Source organism: Lepidochelys kempii, chromosome 15 (assembly GCF_965140285.1).
Source record: "Lepidochelys kempii isolate rLepKem1 chromosome 15, rLepKem1.hap1, whole genome shotgun sequence".
Taxonomy (NCBI): domain Eukaryota; kingdom Metazoa; phylum Chordata; order Testudines; family Cheloniidae; genus Lepidochelys; species Lepidochelys kempii.
In genome coordinates this window covers 11796710-11816402 of record NC_136394.1, presented here as the reverse complement: position 1 = coordinate 11816402, position 19693 = coordinate 11796710, and the positions used below count along the sequence as shown (strand labels likewise).

Sequence of the window (19693 nt, the reverse complement as noted above, 5' to 3'; positions counted from 1 at the left end):
AATCAGTGTTTCCTACTGAGATGGGTTGGTAGCAGAGGGATAATTCTGTCGTGCTGCTTGTGGACAAGTGAGGCACCATTTTAGTAAGGCAGCACATGGTGGTGTAGTAATAGTATTTTCTGTGATGGGAGATCCTGAATCACAGACCAGGATATCCCAAGAAAGAATCCATGAAAAATCCTCCACCTGTGCGACTCCATACCCTGGCTCTTCTGCCTCTGCAGAGTGAAATCCTATCCCTAGACCAGGTGTCCTGTTATGTGTCATACCTTCTCCTCTGTTTTTTCTGGTGCCTGAGTGCTGTATGGACATATGTCTAATTATACAAAAGAAATCTCTGATTTCTTGTACTGTTGATCAGAAAATTTCAAAACAGTTCAAATTTCAACAGGGAGAGGGGGAACGGTGGGGTGACGTGGCAAAAGTGTTGTCCACAATTTCCCCTACATTTTTCAGCTAGTCCTAAGATGTTGTAGAGTTCAATGTCACGTTCACACTGTTTTTTTAGATGGATAGTTTTTGCTACAGTGTCTCTTTCATTGCACAAGACACCTATTGAGCAATCTATTTTAATGTTGTGAAGGGTTTTATAAAACTGTATGTACTCTTTGGCTGGGAACATGTACATCAGCGTTTCTGGAAATATGTCAGAAAACAGCAACAGAAAATCCAAACTGGATCATTTTACATACATGCTCTCTTCTATCCAACTGGTATGAAATTTAATCCCTGGTCTGGAGAATTGCTCTGTAGTGAACATTTTCTATTGCTTTGTCCAGTACAATTTTTAAATTCCCCAAGTAATATGGTTGTTTCGGAGACTATTCCATGATCAACAGACATTACCGTCAGAAACTTTCCCTGGTATTCAGCCTAAACCGTCTTAATATGTGTTCAGTTGGCGATTTGTTAACGGAGGCCTGGATACTATCTCCCAAGCCCCTGGTATGAGTCTGCTGTTTTGTAAATGCACTGCTGGGAAGCCATCTGGGGAACTGAGAGACTATGTTGTCATGCAGTCTTATCCCCCTCCTTTTTAGTTTCCTTTCAGTTTTTTCCGCCTTGTCTCCTCCTCTTAAAGGGGAAAAAGAGAGCTGGGGCTTTGTGGGAATGCAGATGCTTTTGATGATATTGGGACGTCCTTAACAGTTCCCACCCTGGAGTCTGAATGGCTGAAACATGAGCTGGACAGGAGGACCAGCTGCATCGTGCTGCTTTCTTAAAGCAAAAAGCAGTTAGATCAGATCTAGTAGACAGACTGCGAGCCAGCCAGCTGTTGGGGATCTGAGAAGTTGTTCTCCAGGAGTGTTTTAGAGGTTTATTTTGGCCAACAGCAACAACTGCAGGTGAAATGCATATACCTACTGTGAGGAAGGGAAATAAGTTGTTGCTATATTATAGTAAAATGTATTTTTTCTGCTGAGGGGCGTTCACCACATTTACCCGATTTAGGGTGTAAACTGTTAGAAACTGTATAAATGTGAGAGACAATTGTTTTGTGGCTTGTTTTGACATGAGACGAGGATTACAGCTCAGAAATCCTGATGAACTAAGCGAACATTTTTTGCAATATCAGTGGGTAGTATTAAAGAGTATAGAAAGATGCATAGGCAGCTGGGTTAATACTTTCTATCCAGGGCGGGTGTGTGGGTAACAAAGAACACAGATCGCTTTATGTTTAACCCTCTCTTATTTCTGTGCGTTACAGCATGCATAGACATAGCTTCCTTTGTCTAGCAGGGTGCTGGGTTGGTTGGATTCAGTGTCAGGCCAGAGGACTGGGATTTAGTATTATTTAAGGATGTAGTGACTGCTGGGTGTAGGGTGATCATGATTGGGGGCTGGTGCCCTGCTGGGTTTAGTGGTGGTCTCACATAATCATTTTGCTCCATCCAGCTGAAAACAAAACTATCTTAAGTTTCACATTTTTGCTGAGCTTGTTTTGTTGAAGAGAGTAATACTAAACTCCACAGCATGTAGCTCTCCACAATACAGCAGACTCCTACTTAAATGTCGTGGATACATCCAACTTCACGGCCAGGAAACGGAAGAAGTAGTGTAGAACCAGAAGGTCACAATCAACTGATCTTGGAAACAGGACCGTGGTTTGGGATTAATAGGATGGGAATGTGGACACATCAATGCATATGATTTCTGCAGGGCATGGATTAGAGTTTTTTCCTCCCTCTTGGTGCACCAGTCTTCTGTGCATTTGTCAGGAACACTTATGTGGGTTACATTCCATTTTTTTGTTCACTTGTCTTAGAAAAACCCAAACAAAAAAGCCAGGTCAATGTCACATTTCAGTAGATTAAAAACAAGAAGTCTGTGAAGGAACTGAAACAAGCTTCATTCAGAGTCAGCCTCTGCAGCTGCCAGGAGTGTTGTACAGCCAAGGTAAGCACTTTTAGACTTCCAAATACTGATCGGAGAGGCCTAACTTCCAAAGAGCACCAATTCTTTAGTCACCGTTTTCTTGGGTTTTCAGGTCAGATGAAAAAGGAATTGGTGTATTAGAAATCTCTCAGTTCTGCTGATCTGAGGAACCAACACTGAGAGAGTTAATAGTCCCTTTGTTAAAAAGAACCCCGGCCCCCAGTCTGAAGCATTTGTGTAGTTAGTATTTCATGTAGGTTTCTGAACTGTATGTGAGGCCTTACAGCTTCTTTGTTCAGTTTCCAACTCAGGATTCTAGAGCGCTTAACAGAGCTTTCCTTTTTAGTAGGAAGGTCTAAAACAACCATTCCCCCCCTCCCTCCTTATGCTTCCATTTTAGATGTCTGTATCCTAGAAGGGAATTGGCTTTATGAATACCTTGGGTGAAAGGCATTTTATCAGGTAGTATATGAAATTAAATATGCTTATAGAACCACAGAGAACCATATTACAAAATACTTAGAATGCCATAAACTTACATGTTGCTTTACGAAAGTGGATAAGACCTGTTTCCTTGCCCCGGAGAAGAGATCAAGGACTGTTTACCAAAAACATTGCACAGTCTTTAGTGCTGAATAAACTAATGTTTTATGGCCATTCTAAAAAGTTGATTTATTTCTCTGTTTGTTGAGAAGCGCAACTATACATTTAAAGGAAGCTAATTACACAAACCTCTCTCTTAGAAGGGGAATTACAGGAAACCCGCTTGAGATAAAAAATGGGCAAGAGAATCCTAGAAACTAGAGATGGAAAAAGACCTGCTGTATCAGGGCATCTAGTACATTTCGCAGCCAGTGCCTAGACCAGGGATCAGCAACCTTTGGCACGCAGCCCGCCAGGGTAAGCCCCCTGGCGGGCCGGACCGATTTGTTTACCTGCCGCGTCCGCAGGTTCGGCCGATGGTGGCTCCCACTGGCTGCGGTTTGCCGCTCCAGGCCAATGGGGGCTGCGGGAAGCGGCGGCCGTGACCAGTGGGAGCCTCGATCGGCCAAACCTGCAGACGCGGCAGGTAAACAAACTGGTCCGGCCCGCCATGGGGCTTACCCTGGCGGGCCGTGTGCCAAAGGTTGCTGATCCCTGGCCTTGACACTCACAAAGAAGAGTTAAGGATTACATACCTGCCAGCAGGAATCTAGGGAGTGCAATACACAGCATTAAAAATCATGTGACTTCTACAACAGCCAATCCACGGTTGTTTCCCTAATATCCAAAAGCACCTTTTTGTTATGCTCTTAGAATAGCAGGATCTCCTGATTGATTGTCTGTTGAGGAAGCTATTGTTTCTCCTGCTGGATTTCTCTAGAATAATAAGGTGGTGAGGAAGGAAGAGAGATGATTTTTTGTGCCTATAAATTTAAACAGAAGGTATTGACTATGGTCAGGAGAAAAGAATGAAACCATTGATGATAAACTAATACCTGTCACTAGCAGCGGATCTCCTCTGTATAATAGTGTGATGTGGGTCTTGGAATACCCCTACCTTTTGCTGCTTGATACTTTCTTTTGTTCCACTTGTATGGTTTATGCTTAGCCATACATCTTTCCCCAACAGTACGTGTTAAGTTATACCATATATTTTAAATGGCAATATTGTTAACAAGTGAAGAAAGTGGGGAGGGAGAGGCTTGTAGCATCCAGGCTGGATGATTCTAAACCCAGCCCTGCATGCTTATGTCATTTCAGTTTAATGTACAGTTGTGTGTTTAATCCAGTCTCTGATTCCTGTAAATCCGCCGGCTTAGTGTTTTTGGAGTCCTGAGGGAAGGGCTTTGAGAAATAAGAAGAAGACAAGTAATTAAACGGGGTCACTGGATTTGATGCTTATATGAACTGATGGACCAGAGTGGAGTTGCATAGCTGACAGATTAGCTGTTTGTTGTTAGATAATTCTCCACAGGGGATTTATAGTGCAGATGGTCATTACTTCCTTTGTTCACTGAAGATGAATTCTGGATGAGTTCAAGCAGGTAGGGGTGGTTTGGGGCTGAAGCCCCAGACTCCCCATACAGAAGAGTTAGATAACTCTGAGGCCCATCAGTGACGCTAGTAAGAGAGGCTTTGCTGTATTGTCCTGAGATTTGAGAAGAAATCCAGGTGTAAATCCGTCACATTCATCGCTCAGCGGGGGGGATATTCAGTAACTGATGCCCAGGCTCAGTTGGGCCAGTCCCTTCCTTCACCCTTCCTCAGAACACTTGGGCTGAGAGTAGGGTTGGCATGGTCCAGGATCCAGTCATTTCCCCTTTCTTCCATTGCAGGCATCTTTCGATTCTGAGCAGCCAAACCCTGCTGTATCCTTAATCCCTCCTGTGCAGTAGCTGCTGACATGGCAACTCGCCATGTATGTTTGTATGTCAGTATTTAAGCGGGTCTCAGCCAAGAAGAGGGGCAGACTCTCATCCATGGGTAATAGTCATTATTTGCATCTTGATGAGTGTAATGGGGTCAGTAGGACAGAACATAAGAGAAATGTAAGGCTTCTTACTTAGAGGAGGTGAGTTTTGTGTAGCCATGGAGCAGTATGGCTTATATAGTACTGAAATCCCTCTCTCTCCCTGGGAACTTCACCTAGAAAGGTGAGTCGATCATGCCATGGTTTTTGCCCCAAAGGGGGTAGCCCCCATCACATGTTCCCTTTCCATGAACTTTATCTGAATGTACAGTAGTCTCAACATTAAACAACGGAATTATATTTTCAATGTTCATTCACTTCTGGGGTGCAGGTTGGCTGTTCAATTCACTCCACTCTTTTGTAAAATCTTGGGGAAATAAACCCCTGCCTTCTTGATCTAGGATGTGGTAAGTTCTTTGAAAGGAGAGAGATAATTGGGCTGTTTCCATTGAAATAGACTATACTGAAATGTGTATTTACCTCACCTACTTTTGAAGGAAGAGTAGAATAAATTGTGAGTGCAGATGAAACTTGTTTGCTCTGGCCTTTCCCTCATCCATAGCAAATGTGAAGTGTGGGTGGGGTCCTTTGGAGAACAAGATTAGAATCACAACAAAGAGGAAAACCCTATGCAGGTTCCTTGTGTGTAGGAGTCCCTGCATGTCTGGGATGTGAGGAGGAGGAGAAAATGTTTGTTAGACAGCACTGTTTGTCTCCTGGCCTTTCTGTACCAGTGCTGTATTTTTTCCCTTGTCACAGATTCTGGAACTTGCATGCATGCTGAGCATTTCTTGTGATCTTGGTGATGAAAATGGTTTCCACCTTAGTCTGATTAAGTGTTTTTAAACCTGTTTTTAAAGGGACACTGTTGATTTAGATCACGCTTCTGTTGAAAATTTGCCCCCATTTTTTCTTTTCCCCTCAGCACAATATATAACCTCCTATCCAACCTTGGGTTTATGCAGCAAAGTCCTCATTGACTCACTCCACATCACTTGTGGCACTAGCAGGGTGGGCATGCTTTGGAGATACTAAACTGGTATCTACCTTAGTTTTGACAAAAACCAGTGTTTAACCATTTTGCTTAAATATTGAACCATAAAATATTTGTGGTGTTGGACTTGACACAGAAGCCAGGTGTAAGCTCAGTTCTGATCTCTGGCTCTGGCTTCCTATTGCTGCTAGCTTTCCTCTTTAGCAATCCAGGTGACAATCCAAGAGACACAGAAATGCCAGTTTTTAGTCAACAGCTTTCAGATATAATTTGCAATATGGAAGAGAACTTCTCACCCAATGAATATTCCAAAATCTGTCCATGCAAAATGGGTGTGCAGTCTTCAAGACTGCAACAACCTCTCTTGCCCCCATGGTACTGGTGGTTTGGTTTCTGAGTTTTGCTGGATGTAAAAATTGTTGAAGTCTTGTGCTCTTTATAAAGCATCTGTTCAACTTTTTCTGCAGAGCCTGTTTCCTCAAGCTGGCACGGGAACTTGTTTGTTTCAGTGTAGGGATGTATATCTGTAAGGGAACGTTCTTTCCCTTTTTCTGTCTTTGCCTGCTCCCTCGCTGGACAGTGTGGGATGGAAAGGGTGTCCTGAGATGGGTGTTGGTCTCTAACTGGACTGTATGAGGTAGAAAAGATGTTCCCTCCCTTTCCTCTCCTCTGTTCCCAGGCTGGAAAGTGTGAGAAGGAAAGGGTTTTCTGGCAGAGTGAGTGTCTGCTTACACATCTACTTGCTCAGTAGTCCAGAACTGATCTAGCTGCAGTTACTGCAGTGCAGAATTGAAGCTATGAGTTATCTCCCTCCTCCTCTTCTCCACCATCCCTCCTCCTCCCAGCCTCGCATTCAGGCTGGCTCTTGGGATAACTGTGCGTGGCCAGCTGGCTGCAGTTCTGATCATAGTGCATTAGTTACTAGCAGCCTGACACTGCAGAGTGTTCTTTTGGGAGTTGAGCTTCGATGGCAACCTTGGCTAGAGAGGAGCAGGGGCTGCTTATTGGCAAAGGTTGCTTTTGTCTCGCACAAAGCTGCTTTTGCAGAGGGTTGCTGAAGTGTGATACAATGCCTGTTTGTTTGCAATAGCTGGGAACCTCGTAGCTGAGTTGCAAGTGGGAAAGAGACAGAGAGGGAAGCCGGAGACAAACCAGCGGGGGAATTAGGAGCTGTGACATCGTGTCTTCCCTCCTGTGCCGAAGCGAGCAAGGGAAGGGGAGGTAGAGAAAAAAAGAGAGAGACTGAGACTTACGACCGACCGCCATCCTGATGATGTGTCAGTCAAACACCCTGCAGGGACCAGATCTGCACGCAGGGAAATGGTGAGATGCTGTAAAGCTTTATCTAACCCTCCTCTCTCTTGCTACAACCTCCACAAAGTTAAAATTCATGTCCGAAGGCTACGTTCAGGGAACAGCGGCAGCTGTGCCGGGGAGCAGCACCCGCAACTGGAGAGTCCAGGCCCAGCTGGCTCTGCCGGGGGCACACCAAATAGGAGAGCCCGTTTCAGGTACTGTTTGGTGTTTTCTGCTTTGCAGGATGGCGATTGAAGGGCGAGATAAGGAAGGGAGGGTAGATGGGCAGAAGGAGTGACCGCCATCTGCAAAACCTTTGTTTGGCCTAATTACTATAAATCTCCTTATGCGCTGAATTGGCAAGGGAGGGGTTGCTGTTGTACAAGAGAAATAATGTTTCCTTTCTCTTCCGGTCCCCTTCTGATCAATGGGAGAGCAAAAAATCTAGAGAGGGATTCCTCTAAAACCAGGCCAAGGCGATGGGAAGGAAGGGGGTTTTAGAGCCAGCTGCCAGGATGCAGCTCTGCAGGGATTGGTTCATGATCGTCTGCAGTGAAGGGAGGGAGAAGGAGATGGGAGGGAAGAGCAGTACCTTGTCCTCTGAAACTCTTGGAGAGGCCATCTCTCTGTCAGGCTCTTGGGCCCTGGCGGATGAGAGGGAGGAGGAGCTGCAGGTGAGTTGTCTCTCTTATTCCTGTGCTGTGCGCTGGTCTTGCCTCACGCTGTTGAGGCCTGCTGTAGCGCTGCTGAGACAATACTTCAGCTACTCAGGTCTTTCTTGCACTCCAGCACACGGCCATTCTCTGGCTTTGGAGTTAGTAACATTAGCCTACAGAGTAAATCGGTGAGCCAAAGGCACCATCTTGAGCCCACATGGTGACAGTTGCATCTCTTCAGGTGATGATTTAATTTTTGACCCAAGTCCTCAGAAGGGCAAGTTGACCCTTTCTAGTCTCCCAGCTCCTTTCTCTCTTGGAGAGAACTGTAGAGTGTGTTACAGCTCACGCTTCAAATTTTTTCATCCTGCAAGGGACGGGAGTGCTCTTCAAAATAACTTGTAGCAGGAGCCTTCCCCTTCCAATCAGCATGCACATATAGTCATGCTCAGCACACTAGGTCACCTCCAAAGATGCAGGGAGAAGAATTGTTCCCCAGCTGTTAGCACAGTGCCAAACAGACCTGGATGTTTTGTCCTGGGTTGGGTGGACATTAACCTAATGATGAGACCCAGAAAATCTTGAGAATGAGGCTAAGCATGAGGTACCCCGGGGAGATCCCAAGAGAAGAAAGGAATAAGAGAGTTTGCCCAGGGAAGACTCAAGCACAGCAAAAACTGGAGGAATGAGATGTCTTGTGGAAACAGGAATGAGGTTTGGAGCTTTTCCATGCTGAGTCACTGGTTCAATTCTGGCCCAGACTGGTAATGACCTCAAGTCATAGTCTGTCAGCCACCTGATGGCTCTTTGTGTGAAATGAATTTGTTCTCAATTCAGGCATCTACATCACAGAAAACCCCACCTAAACACAGTTGCTAAAGAGGCCAAAGTTTGAATGGGCCATAGATAGTAACTACCCTGCTACGCTGGCAGATGTGTGTTTTAGTTCTTGTATCATCTATCTAAGACTGAGGTGCCCAATAAGAAATGTAAAAGCTGAAAGATGCCTTTTGACCTCTGCTCTTTGGGCAGTGTGCACTAACTCACAAATCCCACTTCTGTTTGTCTCTGAAGTGTTAAATAGCTGGCCAGATGGAACCAACTGCTAGCAGGCCTGCTGCAGGAGCACTTCAGTTTGACCCCAATGGCTTTTGTGATCCTTTCTAGGACTTACCCTGACTTTATTGTGTCTATGTCCAGATGGGTACTGTCTGATGTTGACAGTTTCTGCTGCTGCCTGTTTCTGGGGCTCACCTGACAAGACCAGGAGGTACAGGCATGAGTCCCTCTTGCTGCTGCTAAAAACAGGCAGGAGAGAGGAGCAAGTATATGCACTTCCCTTTCCCTTAGCAGGAGCACACTGTGCTTATGGCACTGTAGCTGTCTCTCTCCCAACAGAATGAGAGTCTAGGATTAGGTCAGTTTCATCCCACTATTGCATATAGGAACAGCACTGTGGATGTAACTTCTGAAATGCAGGATTCCCATTATGCCAGATCTTGTTGAAATCCTGGAGCCAGAAACGACATTGCCCTGGGTTTGTGGCTGTTTGTCTCACTGGAATATCATCTGTTCTTTCCTTAGCACTTGCCTAACACTTTTGCCCTAAATAGGGATTTTATTCCTAGAATCCTAGATTGCTAGCTTTCAAAGTGCTTTACTGGGCTGATCACTCTAACTCTCCAGGAGCTGGAGAGGGTACAGGCAAATGTTTCCTCTTGAGTAGCTACTTATTCTTCTGGTGTTTGAAAGAAGTTCCTGGGTTTTCCCCCTTTTGGTGTTCCATATCATATTGTGTATGTTCTAGCATTACCTGGCTGGACCAGTTGCTGCCTTGTTTTCACCTGTATCTCAGCCTTTGTCTAATGCAAAAGGTTTTGCCTTTAATTAATTTGCCGGTAGGCATGAATAATGGAAGTTGTCCTGTGCCCCAGGCAGCTCATACTCATGTTTGAGCTGAACTGCTCCTGTATTTTGGGAAAGGAGCAGATCTGAACCAGTCAGGGAGTTGCAGAATCACTGACAAGCATTGAACAAACTCTGTCAGGAGCTGGTGGTTCTGAGGCTGAGTTGGCTGACCCTTTTGTGTGTGTATGTGATCCTACAGGTTGCAATTCCCCCAGCTGGCCCTGAGGCGGAGGTTGGGCCAGCTGAGCTGTATGTCTAGGCCTGCTCTGAAACTCCGTTCTTGGCCTCTGACTATTCTCTATTATCTTCTGCCTTTCGGTGCTCTTAAACCCTTGACCAGAGTGGGATGGAGGCCTATGAGCAGGGTAAGTGTGAGCAGGTCTCTCCTTTGTAACAACCCTGTGGGCAAATGTTCTATTATAATGGAGGGAGGCTGGCAGCAGGGGGAGACTACAGTAGAGCTGGAGACAGCATGGTGCTGATGGCTGATATTAAAGCAGAACTGCAGCTCATACCTTCCTCTCCCCCAACTGCGTGTGGTTTTTTTCCTTTGTGGTGAAGCTTTAGGGATTATGTAATTCTCCTTTCAGAGACAGACGATGAATTTTCAGGGCATAGAATTTGTTATGATCCCCTAACAAACAAGTTCCCAAGCTGGGGAATCAGTGGAAACAGCTGCATTTATTCAGATAGTAACACCCACAAATATCAGAGCTAGGGCTAAGGCAGACCACGCCTCTTCTCCATCCCTTTTCATGGACACATTCATGTAGTCTCTCTGCTGCTGCAATTTGTGTGTGAGAATGGTTGGCTGTTCAATTCCTTCTTGGGCGCCTGGAATGCTGACTGCCCAGAGGATGTGCTAATACAGGCATCCCTGACTCAAATGATGAAATTTTGTTTCAGTACATGGACCTGCATACTTATACAAATGTGCGTGCTCTTGAGAGGATGCCATTTTGACAGCTATTTCATTAAACAGAGACTATCAACTTGAAACCCCATCACTTGCAAAAGTGAAGTATGTATTTTCAGGCACTGCGCCTGTCCCCAAGTTGTCTTCCCAATTTTTGTGGTTTTGCAATCACCCCCCTCCCCTTTTTTTTTTAAATCTCTTCTGTGACTGTCCACAAATAGGTGAAACTCTTTCTACAGGGATACCATGAAACTGACTCTGTCCAACGCCTGTCAAATGTGCAAAGTGTAAACACGAGAAAAAACAGAACAATATTTCTCTCTCATCCTTCTATTGTCATGGTCTAAAGTGTTACCTGTAACAATAGATGGTTTAAAACATTTCAGTCTGAAGTAAGATTAAGCTGACGTGCTCTTTCGCTCTCTCTCTAATGGTTGGATTTTATTTTTAAGCATCATCCATAGCACAGTCAAAACTCAGAATACTGGACTGGTCTGAGTGAAGGTGAATTGAGTGGAGTATTATCCATTAGCAGGTGAAATAAATTTGCTTAATAGAACATACGGGCTAAAAGACCAGTTCTCTGGAGGGGTCTGTATTGCTACATTCTGCAGGTCCTAACGTTGAGGGATACCCATATAGTAGAGAATAAATAGTGCCTCTTAGGAAAGAAATGAGAGAACCCTTTTACTCGGAGTTGGAATTAACCAGCCACCTTGTTCTGCAAACTTTTACCAGAGGTTTTCAGAAAACAGCTTACTGTGCAAAACTTATTTCAGAAGGCTCCAGCCTTCCTCTATGTTTTTGGGATTACAACATGCTCTCGTGAGCTGTGTGGGTGATACCACGTACCACAAACAACAGGTGGGTGAGTTTTTGGAGATTGCCCAAACAATAAGGCTTGGTGTACACACAGTTCTTTTACTGATAAAGCTATCATTTGGGGTGTGATTTTTTGTTTGTTTGACCACTATAGTTACACTGGTATAAGCCCTAGTGTGGCACAGTTATGCCAGTAGAAAGGTGCAATATATGGATATAGTTTATTTGTCTTTATGGTAATAAGCTACACTGGTATAAGAACAGTGTAACTGTGTCCACACCAGAGGAGTTGTATTGCTTTAATTATACCAGTATAGTTAAAAGCAGTGCACCTTTTATGTGTAGACAAGGTACTTTATAATTCCAGAAATAGATGGGCTTGGGAGAAGCAACACACTAGGCATTGAAATGCCAACAGAAATGTATTTCTAAGTCAGTTTTCTTTGGGTTGTTCACAAAAATAAATATATTAGTAATGTTTCACTGCCTCCAATTAGTGCTGTAATAGAATGTCCCAAATGCACAGCTTCTCTGTGAGCTTCCTGGGAGCAGTTTCCACTAACTTGCATATGAAGCTTCAGCATACAAGGGGAAGAGGGTCCATGCATTGTAGCTGCCCTCCACTGTAGGTGGCTGGCAGGACTTCTGTGCTGCGATTGGAAGAATGGGTTTGTGCTTTTATTATTTGCCTTAAGGCAACAAAAACAACAACAGAAATTATACTGACAAAATGGATTTTTTATCTCTTTCTCAAAACAGATGAAACATCCAAATTGGCTTTACTTTTGCTGTGGTCTTCATTTCATCTGGTCCCCCATCCCTACACATCAGCATGGGGGCAGGGAGGGTAAGGTTCTGGTCTTGGTTTATTGAAGACTTCAAGGTAAATTCATCCTTGGTGTAACTCCACTGAAGTGAAGGGAGTCACAGTAGGAATGAATTGGATTCTTCCATTTTGGGAGCAAAGGGAAGAAGGGCTAAAAGCGGTAGAACAAACAGAAATAGCATGGTGTGATTCCTTTCTCTCGTTACAGTGTGTACGGTAACACCCATTGTTTCATGTTCTCTGTGTATATAAATGTCCCCACTGTATTTTCCACTGAATGCATCCGATGAAGTGAGCTGTAACTCACGAAAACTTATGCTCAAATAAATTTGTTAGTCTCTAAGGTGCCACAAGTACTCTTTTTCTTTTTGCGGATACAGACTAACATGGCTGCTACTCTGAAACCTTTCTCTCTAGGTTTCTCTGTACAAATCAGTACCAACACGACTGCTTTCACGAGCCTGGGGTCGTTTGAACCAGGTCGAGCTGCCCACCTGGCTCCGGAAGCCTGTCTACAGCCTGTATATCTGGACATTTGGAGTGAACATGAAAGAAGCAGCTGTCGAAGATCTTCATCACTATAGAAACCTGAGCGAATTCTTCCGCAGAAAGCTGAAGCCCCAGTCCCGGCCAGTCTGCTGCTATCACAGTGTGGTGAGGAGGAGGGTTTGCAATGTTTTATTTTGTTCCAGAGGAGCTACACATTGATGTGTAAATGTTCCCATCCCTCACCTTGGAACGTGTGCTATGTCTGTAGGCAAAACTCTGAATATTGGGCCGGCCTGACTGGAGTTGTGGGTCTGTCACTCACCCCTTTTCTGTATGGGTTGTTGCTCTTGGTTACACCCATATCCAGCCTGTCTGTATGGCAACAGATCATGGCCCTAACTGAACTACTTGGTTGGGGTAGGTAAAAGTCCAGTCTGATTTATTCGAGACACCGGACTGGACCAGGTGCTCTCAAAGTCTCTGTAGTGGTCACAGCATTGGCATTCACTTCGAACAAATAATGGTCTTTCTGGATCTCACGGGCCTTCCTATTTGCCTTTCTTTCTGTGAAAATATCAAAGGTCTTATACAAAAAGAGGCTAGGCTTATCCCTGTGTGGGGGCGAGAGGTTATATAAAGGGGAAGAGATGTGAAATGTTGGGGTTCAAATGATCAGTGGACTTGTGTTTCTGATGGCTAAGTGTGAGAGATGCATGGATTTTCACTGCAGTTTACTTTTTTTGTAGATCAGTCCCTCAGATGGAAAGATTCTGAACTTTGGACAAGTGAAAAACTGCGAAGTGGAACAGGTGAAGGGTGTCACCTACTCGCTGGAGTCCTTCCTCGGGCCGTGCACCAGCACAGAAGATGTGCAGTTTAGCCAAAGTAAGTTGCCTCCTAGCCTGTTTCTGTCATTTCACTGTTCCTGGTAATTGCAGGGACGGGGTGAATCATAGCTATCTGCTCTCAACTAGGCAACTCTGCTTCATTATAGCTCAAACTGAGGAATAACATGTGGGGTGTAATGTTCCATGTTGGATTCCTCTATCTCCTTAGTAGCCTGTCCCTCACTTGCAGCCTCAGCCTCAGATTCAGCCCTTTTCTCTACATTTTACATTTTCAGTTCCCTCAAGTGCATGGTTATATTGGGTAGATTCTGGGTAACTTCAAGGTTTGTGACCATAATGAGGCTTGCTCCTGCTGGGAGGCTGAAACATGTCCAGATGTTTGGCTAGCAAAGATGGAAGCTGTAGGAACTAGTCCAGGGGGTCCCCCCCGCCCCAGTTATTTCCTGTGTCTGTCAAGCTCCCCCCTCCAGTGTGCCTCGTCCCCGTTCCTCTACCTACCTCCAGGCGCTTCCTGCTGCCAAACAGCTGTTTGGTGGCACTTAGTGGTTTCCAGGAGGGAGAGGAGAGGAGGTGGGGCGGGGATTTGGGGAAGGGGTTGGAATAGGGGCAAGGAGGGGGCAGAGTTGGGGTGGGGACTTTGGGGAAGGGGTTGGAATGAGGCTGGGGAAGATGAGAAGAGGTGGGGTGGGGCCTTATGGAAGGGGTGGAGTGGGGATGGGGCCAGGGACAGCAGGGGGATGGGGTAACGTCAGTGATGCAGTCCTCGGACCAATGTATTAGTCTTCATGCGGACCTCCTGGTAATTCTAGTTTGAGATCCATGAACTAGTCTATTAGACCCAATTTATGCAGCAGCATCCCCTGTATGGAGACTGATCTCTGCTCTCATGCCTAGAGGTCTGCCTTTTAGGTCAGGGCTGGGGCACTGTGAGGAAGTTTGTGCTGTCACTGTCTTTGCTGTGCCTGTTCTGTGGAAATAGAGCTGTCTTCAAAGCCCTTGGTTTGGGTGTCAGGATCTTGTGTTAAACCTGTGTATAGACAATATGTGACAGAAAGAAGCCCTTTTTGAAAGCTCCAGAATTGTTTTTGTGATGTGTATGCAAATGCAACTAAAAGCATTTTGTAAGCTGGGACATTACACCCCAATAGTTCTGAGGTGTCTTTTAAGACAAATTATTTGTGTTCTATGAGACTCCGTCTCAAGCCCCTGCTGTTTGTCTGGGGAAGCTGGGGCTCTTTAAAGTTCGTTGGATTCTTCTGGGCTTGGACTTCAAAGATGTTTAAAACCTAGCTGTGTGTTAAAGGGACACGAGCTTTTTAAAATGCTGATTCTTGGCCTTGAAGAACTACCTTCTGGGTACTCTTCTTTCAAAGCTTCCTGTAGCCACAATGGGCCTTTGAAGAGGGACATACGGTCAGCTTGAATTGTCCCTAAAGTAATAGGGAGCAAGCAAAGGAAAAATTGACAAGGCAAATCCCTCCCACTGCATGCTCTGTATCCCCCTCTATGATCCAAGTATCAGCCTCCAGTTTACATGAAATCTTAGGAGTTAAGGAACCCTGTCAATTCAGCGTGGCGTAAAATGTAGATTTTTGTAAAATCAAATTTACAAAATTTGCCAGAAGCCTTCTCCTGCAGCATTTACCCAACCCAAACACTGACAAGTCTGATTTCACTGTCCAAGCTGAAGGAAGTGGAAAAGTGAACAGCATCAGTAGTGAGAAGTAAATTGGATTTCTGTAATTCTTCCTGTTTTAGTAATCAAAGGGTTGTTAATAACACAAGTAAGAAAATGTTTAGTTTATAGTTGCAGAAGGTGTGGCCTGAGAGCATGCTCAACACTGAAGACATTCAAGGAATTAATTTTAAGGCTGACTCCTCTCCTTACCATGTACCCTGCACATGGGTACTGCACAGGGTCCTGCACTTAGGACGGAAGAACCCAATGCACAGCTACAGACTAGGGACCGAATGGCTAGGCAGCAGTTCTGCGGAAAAGGACCTGGGGTGACAGTGGACGAGAAGCTGGATATGAGTCAGCAGTGTGCCCTTGTTGCCAAGAAGGCCAATGGCATTTTGGGATGTATAAGTAGGGGCATAGCGAGCAGATCGAGGGACGTGATCGTTCCCCTCTATTCGACATTGGTGAGGCCTGATGTGGAGTACTGTGTCCAGTTTTGGGCCCCACACTTCAAGAAGGATGTGGATAAATTGGAGAGAGTCCAGCGAAGGGCAACAAAAATGATTAGGGGACTGGAACACATGAGTTATGAGGAGAGGCTGAGGGAGCTGGGCTTGTTTAGCCTGCAGAAGAGAAGAATGAGGGGGGATTTGATAGCTGCTTTCAACTACCTGAAAGGGGGTTCCAAAGAGGATGGCTCTAGACTGTTCTCAATGGTAGCAAATGACAGAACGAGGAGTAATGGTCTCAAGTTGCAGTGGGGGAGGTTTAGATTGGATATTAGGAAAAACTTTTTCACTAAGAGGGTGGTGAAACACTGGAATGGGTTACCTAGGGAGGTGGTGGAATCTCCTTCCTTAGAGGTTTTTAAGGTCAGGCTTGACAAAGCCCTGGCTGGGATGATTTAACTGGGAATTGGTCCTGCTTTGAGCAGGGGGTTGGACTAGATGACCTTCTGGGGTCCCTTCCAACCCTGATATTCTATGATTCTACCCTGAAAGGGTTCTGCATGGTCCCAACAAATGTGTTCACTGAGGGCTATTACATGTTTGGAATTCTGTTCCTGATTCATCTATTAAGCTCTCTTGCCAGTGAATGCCCCCAGGGTCACTTTGTGGGCGGTATTTAGTGATCTGCTGTTAACACTGGTTTTCTGAGTATCATAGTAGCACATTTCCCATTGGAGACTTGTCTCACAATACATTCTCTCACAGATTATTTCGGTTGTTCTTTTTAACCCCTTTTGTCTTCTGCTGTTCCACTGCAGCCTCATCCTGCAACTCATTCCAGAACCAGCTAGTCACAAAGGAGGGGAACGAGCTCTATCACTGTGTCATCTACCTGGCGCCTGGGGACTATCACTGCTTCCACTCGCCCACTGACTGGAGAGTGTCGCACAGACGCCACTTCCCAGGTAGATTCTACTTCCATGAAGGGGAAACAGAGCAGGTGTAAAAGCAGGGGGATTACTGAGAGATGCCTCAGTCAGAGCACTTGAATTGTGATGTGCTAGAGAATCAGAGGGCAGCTATTTGTCATAAAAAACACATTGAGGATCATGCTTCCCCAAAATCCTGAATACTGTGCTAATGAATTTCAGGGCTTAATAGTCTGATATTTGAGTTAAATTGGTAATGTTGAAGATGGATAACTTGGTTTCTCAACAGACCTAATTCTCTCAACTAAACAAAGAGGTGTACGGAGACCCAGATCTGTTTCCAGTAGACTTTACTGAAATGGCTGTTAAGAGCTTGAAGAATGCCAGTCAGCATCTTGAGAGGGAACAAGGGCATTCCTCACCCACCACAGTAAACTGCCCTGTTGCTGGTAAAAGAGAGGATGTCCTAGAGGGGCATCTGATTGTTGTGGATAACCCTGCACATCAGAGATTCAGAAGACGACACTAAGCACAATCACTTGATTTGAATTGGGGTTATGGAGTTTTGCCCTCTCCTTCACAGTCAGTCATGCTCCTTAGTCCAGCAGATGGAAATTCATTTTTTTAATTACCTAGGAACAAAGAGAGGAGTTGGACTTGGTTTCGGTTTCAGATGCTATGTGTGAGAGAGACAAGACCTGGCAAGAAAGTTGATCTGCCAAGCTTCAGCGTGAAGCTAAGGTTTGTGGCTGAGTAAACCCTTTAAGCCAGGGGTTTCTTAGGGAAATGCTGCCAGGAGAGCCATCGAAATAGAGCAATGTGCATAGGAGTACAGAATGAAACATTCTAATGCACTGTGTGCTCCCCTGTATTGTGTGACAGGGTGGAAACCTTTAAGGTTCCTATTGTGATTCATTTTCTTTCGGGATCCTAGATCTATTTATTAATCCTTCATGTTCACATCTGGCCAGCTATGGTGACTCAGATCTGTAGTGCTACACAACCACTTCTTCACACGTTGCAAAGGGCATTTGAGAGACTGGTGGGGTTGGCTGGGGTGGGGTTTTTTTTCCCCTAAAGCTTTGGCGAGGCAGCCCAATGAGCTCATCCCTTAGATATAAAGACTTTTGCCTGCGTCCTTAGACTTTAGAGGTAGAGCCGTTGTGTAGTCAGATCTTAGTCAGCTCCTGTGGAGCACTTGGTAATCCAGGCTCAGAAACAGGCTTGTTCTGGTTTGAGTTCATTAGGTAGTTGGGTTCCTCCTCCTTGCCTGTTTGGTGATAGCAATGTTTTCAGGGCATGTAACAGTGACGCTGTGAACTCTGAGAGATGGCATTAGGGTGAAATACTGTGGTCTGAGCCCAGGGCAAAAATTAATAAGGTTGATATATCATGTGTGGAGGGGTGTTAATATGCCTTAGTTTCTGGCATAAATATTTTCCCTTCATTCAACTCCTGTTGTTTCTAGGGGATGGATGTAGCAGGACCTCGGACATGCTGGATGATAGTGATAGGAGCTAAAGAACAGGAGTACTTGTGGCACCTTAGAGACTAACAAATTTATTAGAGCATAAGCTTTCGTGGGCTACAGCCCACTTCATCAGATGCATAGAATGGAACATATAGTAAGAAGATAGATAGATAGATACATACATCCATACACACACACAGAAGGTGGAAGTTGCCATACAAACTGTAAGAGGCTAATTAAGATGAGCTATTATCAGCAGGAGAAAAAAAACTTTTGTAGTGTTAATCAAGATGGCCCATGCAGATAGTTGACAAGAAGGGGTGAGGATACTTAACGTAGGGAAATAGATTCAATGTGTAAATGACCCAGCCACTCCCAGTCTCTATTCAAACCCAAGTTAATGGTATCTAGTTTGCATATTAATTCAAGCTCAGCAGTTTCTTGTTGGAGTCTGTTTTTGAAGCTTTTCTGTTGCAAAATTGCCACCCTTAAATCTTTTACTGAGCGGCTAGAGAGGTTCAAGTGTTCTCCTACCGGATTTTGAATGTTATGATTCCTGATGTCAGATTTGTGTCCATTTATTCTTTTGCATAGAGACTGTCCGGTTTGGCCAATGTACAAGGCAGAGGGGCATTGCTGGCACGTATCACATTGGTAGATGTGCAGGTGAACAAGCCCCTGATGGCATGGCTAATGTGATTAGGTCCTATGATGGTGTCACTTGAATAAATATGTGGACAGAGTTGGCATCGGGCTTTGTTGCAAGGATTCATTCCTGGGTTAGTGTTTTTGGTGTGTGGTTGCTGGAGAGTATTTGCTTCAGGTTGGGGGGGGGCTGTCTGTAAGCAAGGACTGGTCTGTCACCCAAGATCTGTGAGAGTGAGGGATCATTTTTCAAGATAGGTTGTAGATCTTTGATGATGCGCTGGAGAGGTTTTAGTTGGGGGCTGAAGGTGACAGCTAGTAGAGTTATTTTCTTTGTTGGGCCTGTCCTGTAGTAGGTGACTTCTGGGTACTCTTCTGGCTCTGTCAATCTGTTTTTTCACTTCAGCAGGTGGGTACTGTAGTTTTAAGAATGCTTGATAGAGATCTTGTAGGTGTTTGTCTCTGTCTGAGGGATTGGAGCAAATGCAGTTGTATCTTAGAGCTTGGCTATAGACAATGAGTGTGTCCTTGATGGAAACTGGAGGCATGTAGGTAAGTATAGCAGTTAGTAGGTTTCCGGTATAGGGTGGTGGATGTGACCATCGCTTATTAGCACAGCAGTGTCCAGGAAATTGACAGCTGCTGTGGATTGGTCTAGGCTGAGGTTGATGGTGGGAGGGAAATTGTTGAAATCATGGTGGAATTCCTCAAAGGTTTCTTTTCCATGGGTCCAGATGATGATGTCATCAGTGTAGCGCAAATAGAGTAGGGGCGTTACGGGATGAGAGCTAAGGAAGCGTTCTAAGTCAGCCATAAAAATGTTGGCATACTGTGGGGCCATGCGGGTACCCATAGCAGTGCCACTGACTTGAAGGTATACATTGTCCCCAAATGTGAAATAGTTATGGATGAGGACAAAGTCACAAAGGTCAGCC

General features: G+C 45.0%; 1 protein-coding gene across 7 annotated transcripts in view; it reads left to right on the top strand.

Annotated features, from left to right (window-relative positions):
• PISD (phosphatidylserine decarboxylase) overlaps positions 1-19693 on the top strand; it is a 44106-nt gene that overhangs the window by 20075 nt on the left and 4338 nt on the right. For 3 of the 7 annotated variants that reach the window (XM_073313096.1, XM_073313095.1, XM_073313097.2), the window contains 3 exons: positions 12664-12900; positions 13482-13620; positions 16532-16678. In XM_073313096.1, coding sequence (XP_073169197.1) covers positions 12664-12900; positions 13482-13620; positions 16532-16678 — 523 coding nt within the window. The other 4 variants (XM_078848955.1, XM_078848954.1, XM_073313098.2 and 1 more) reach the window with 4 other exon arrangements.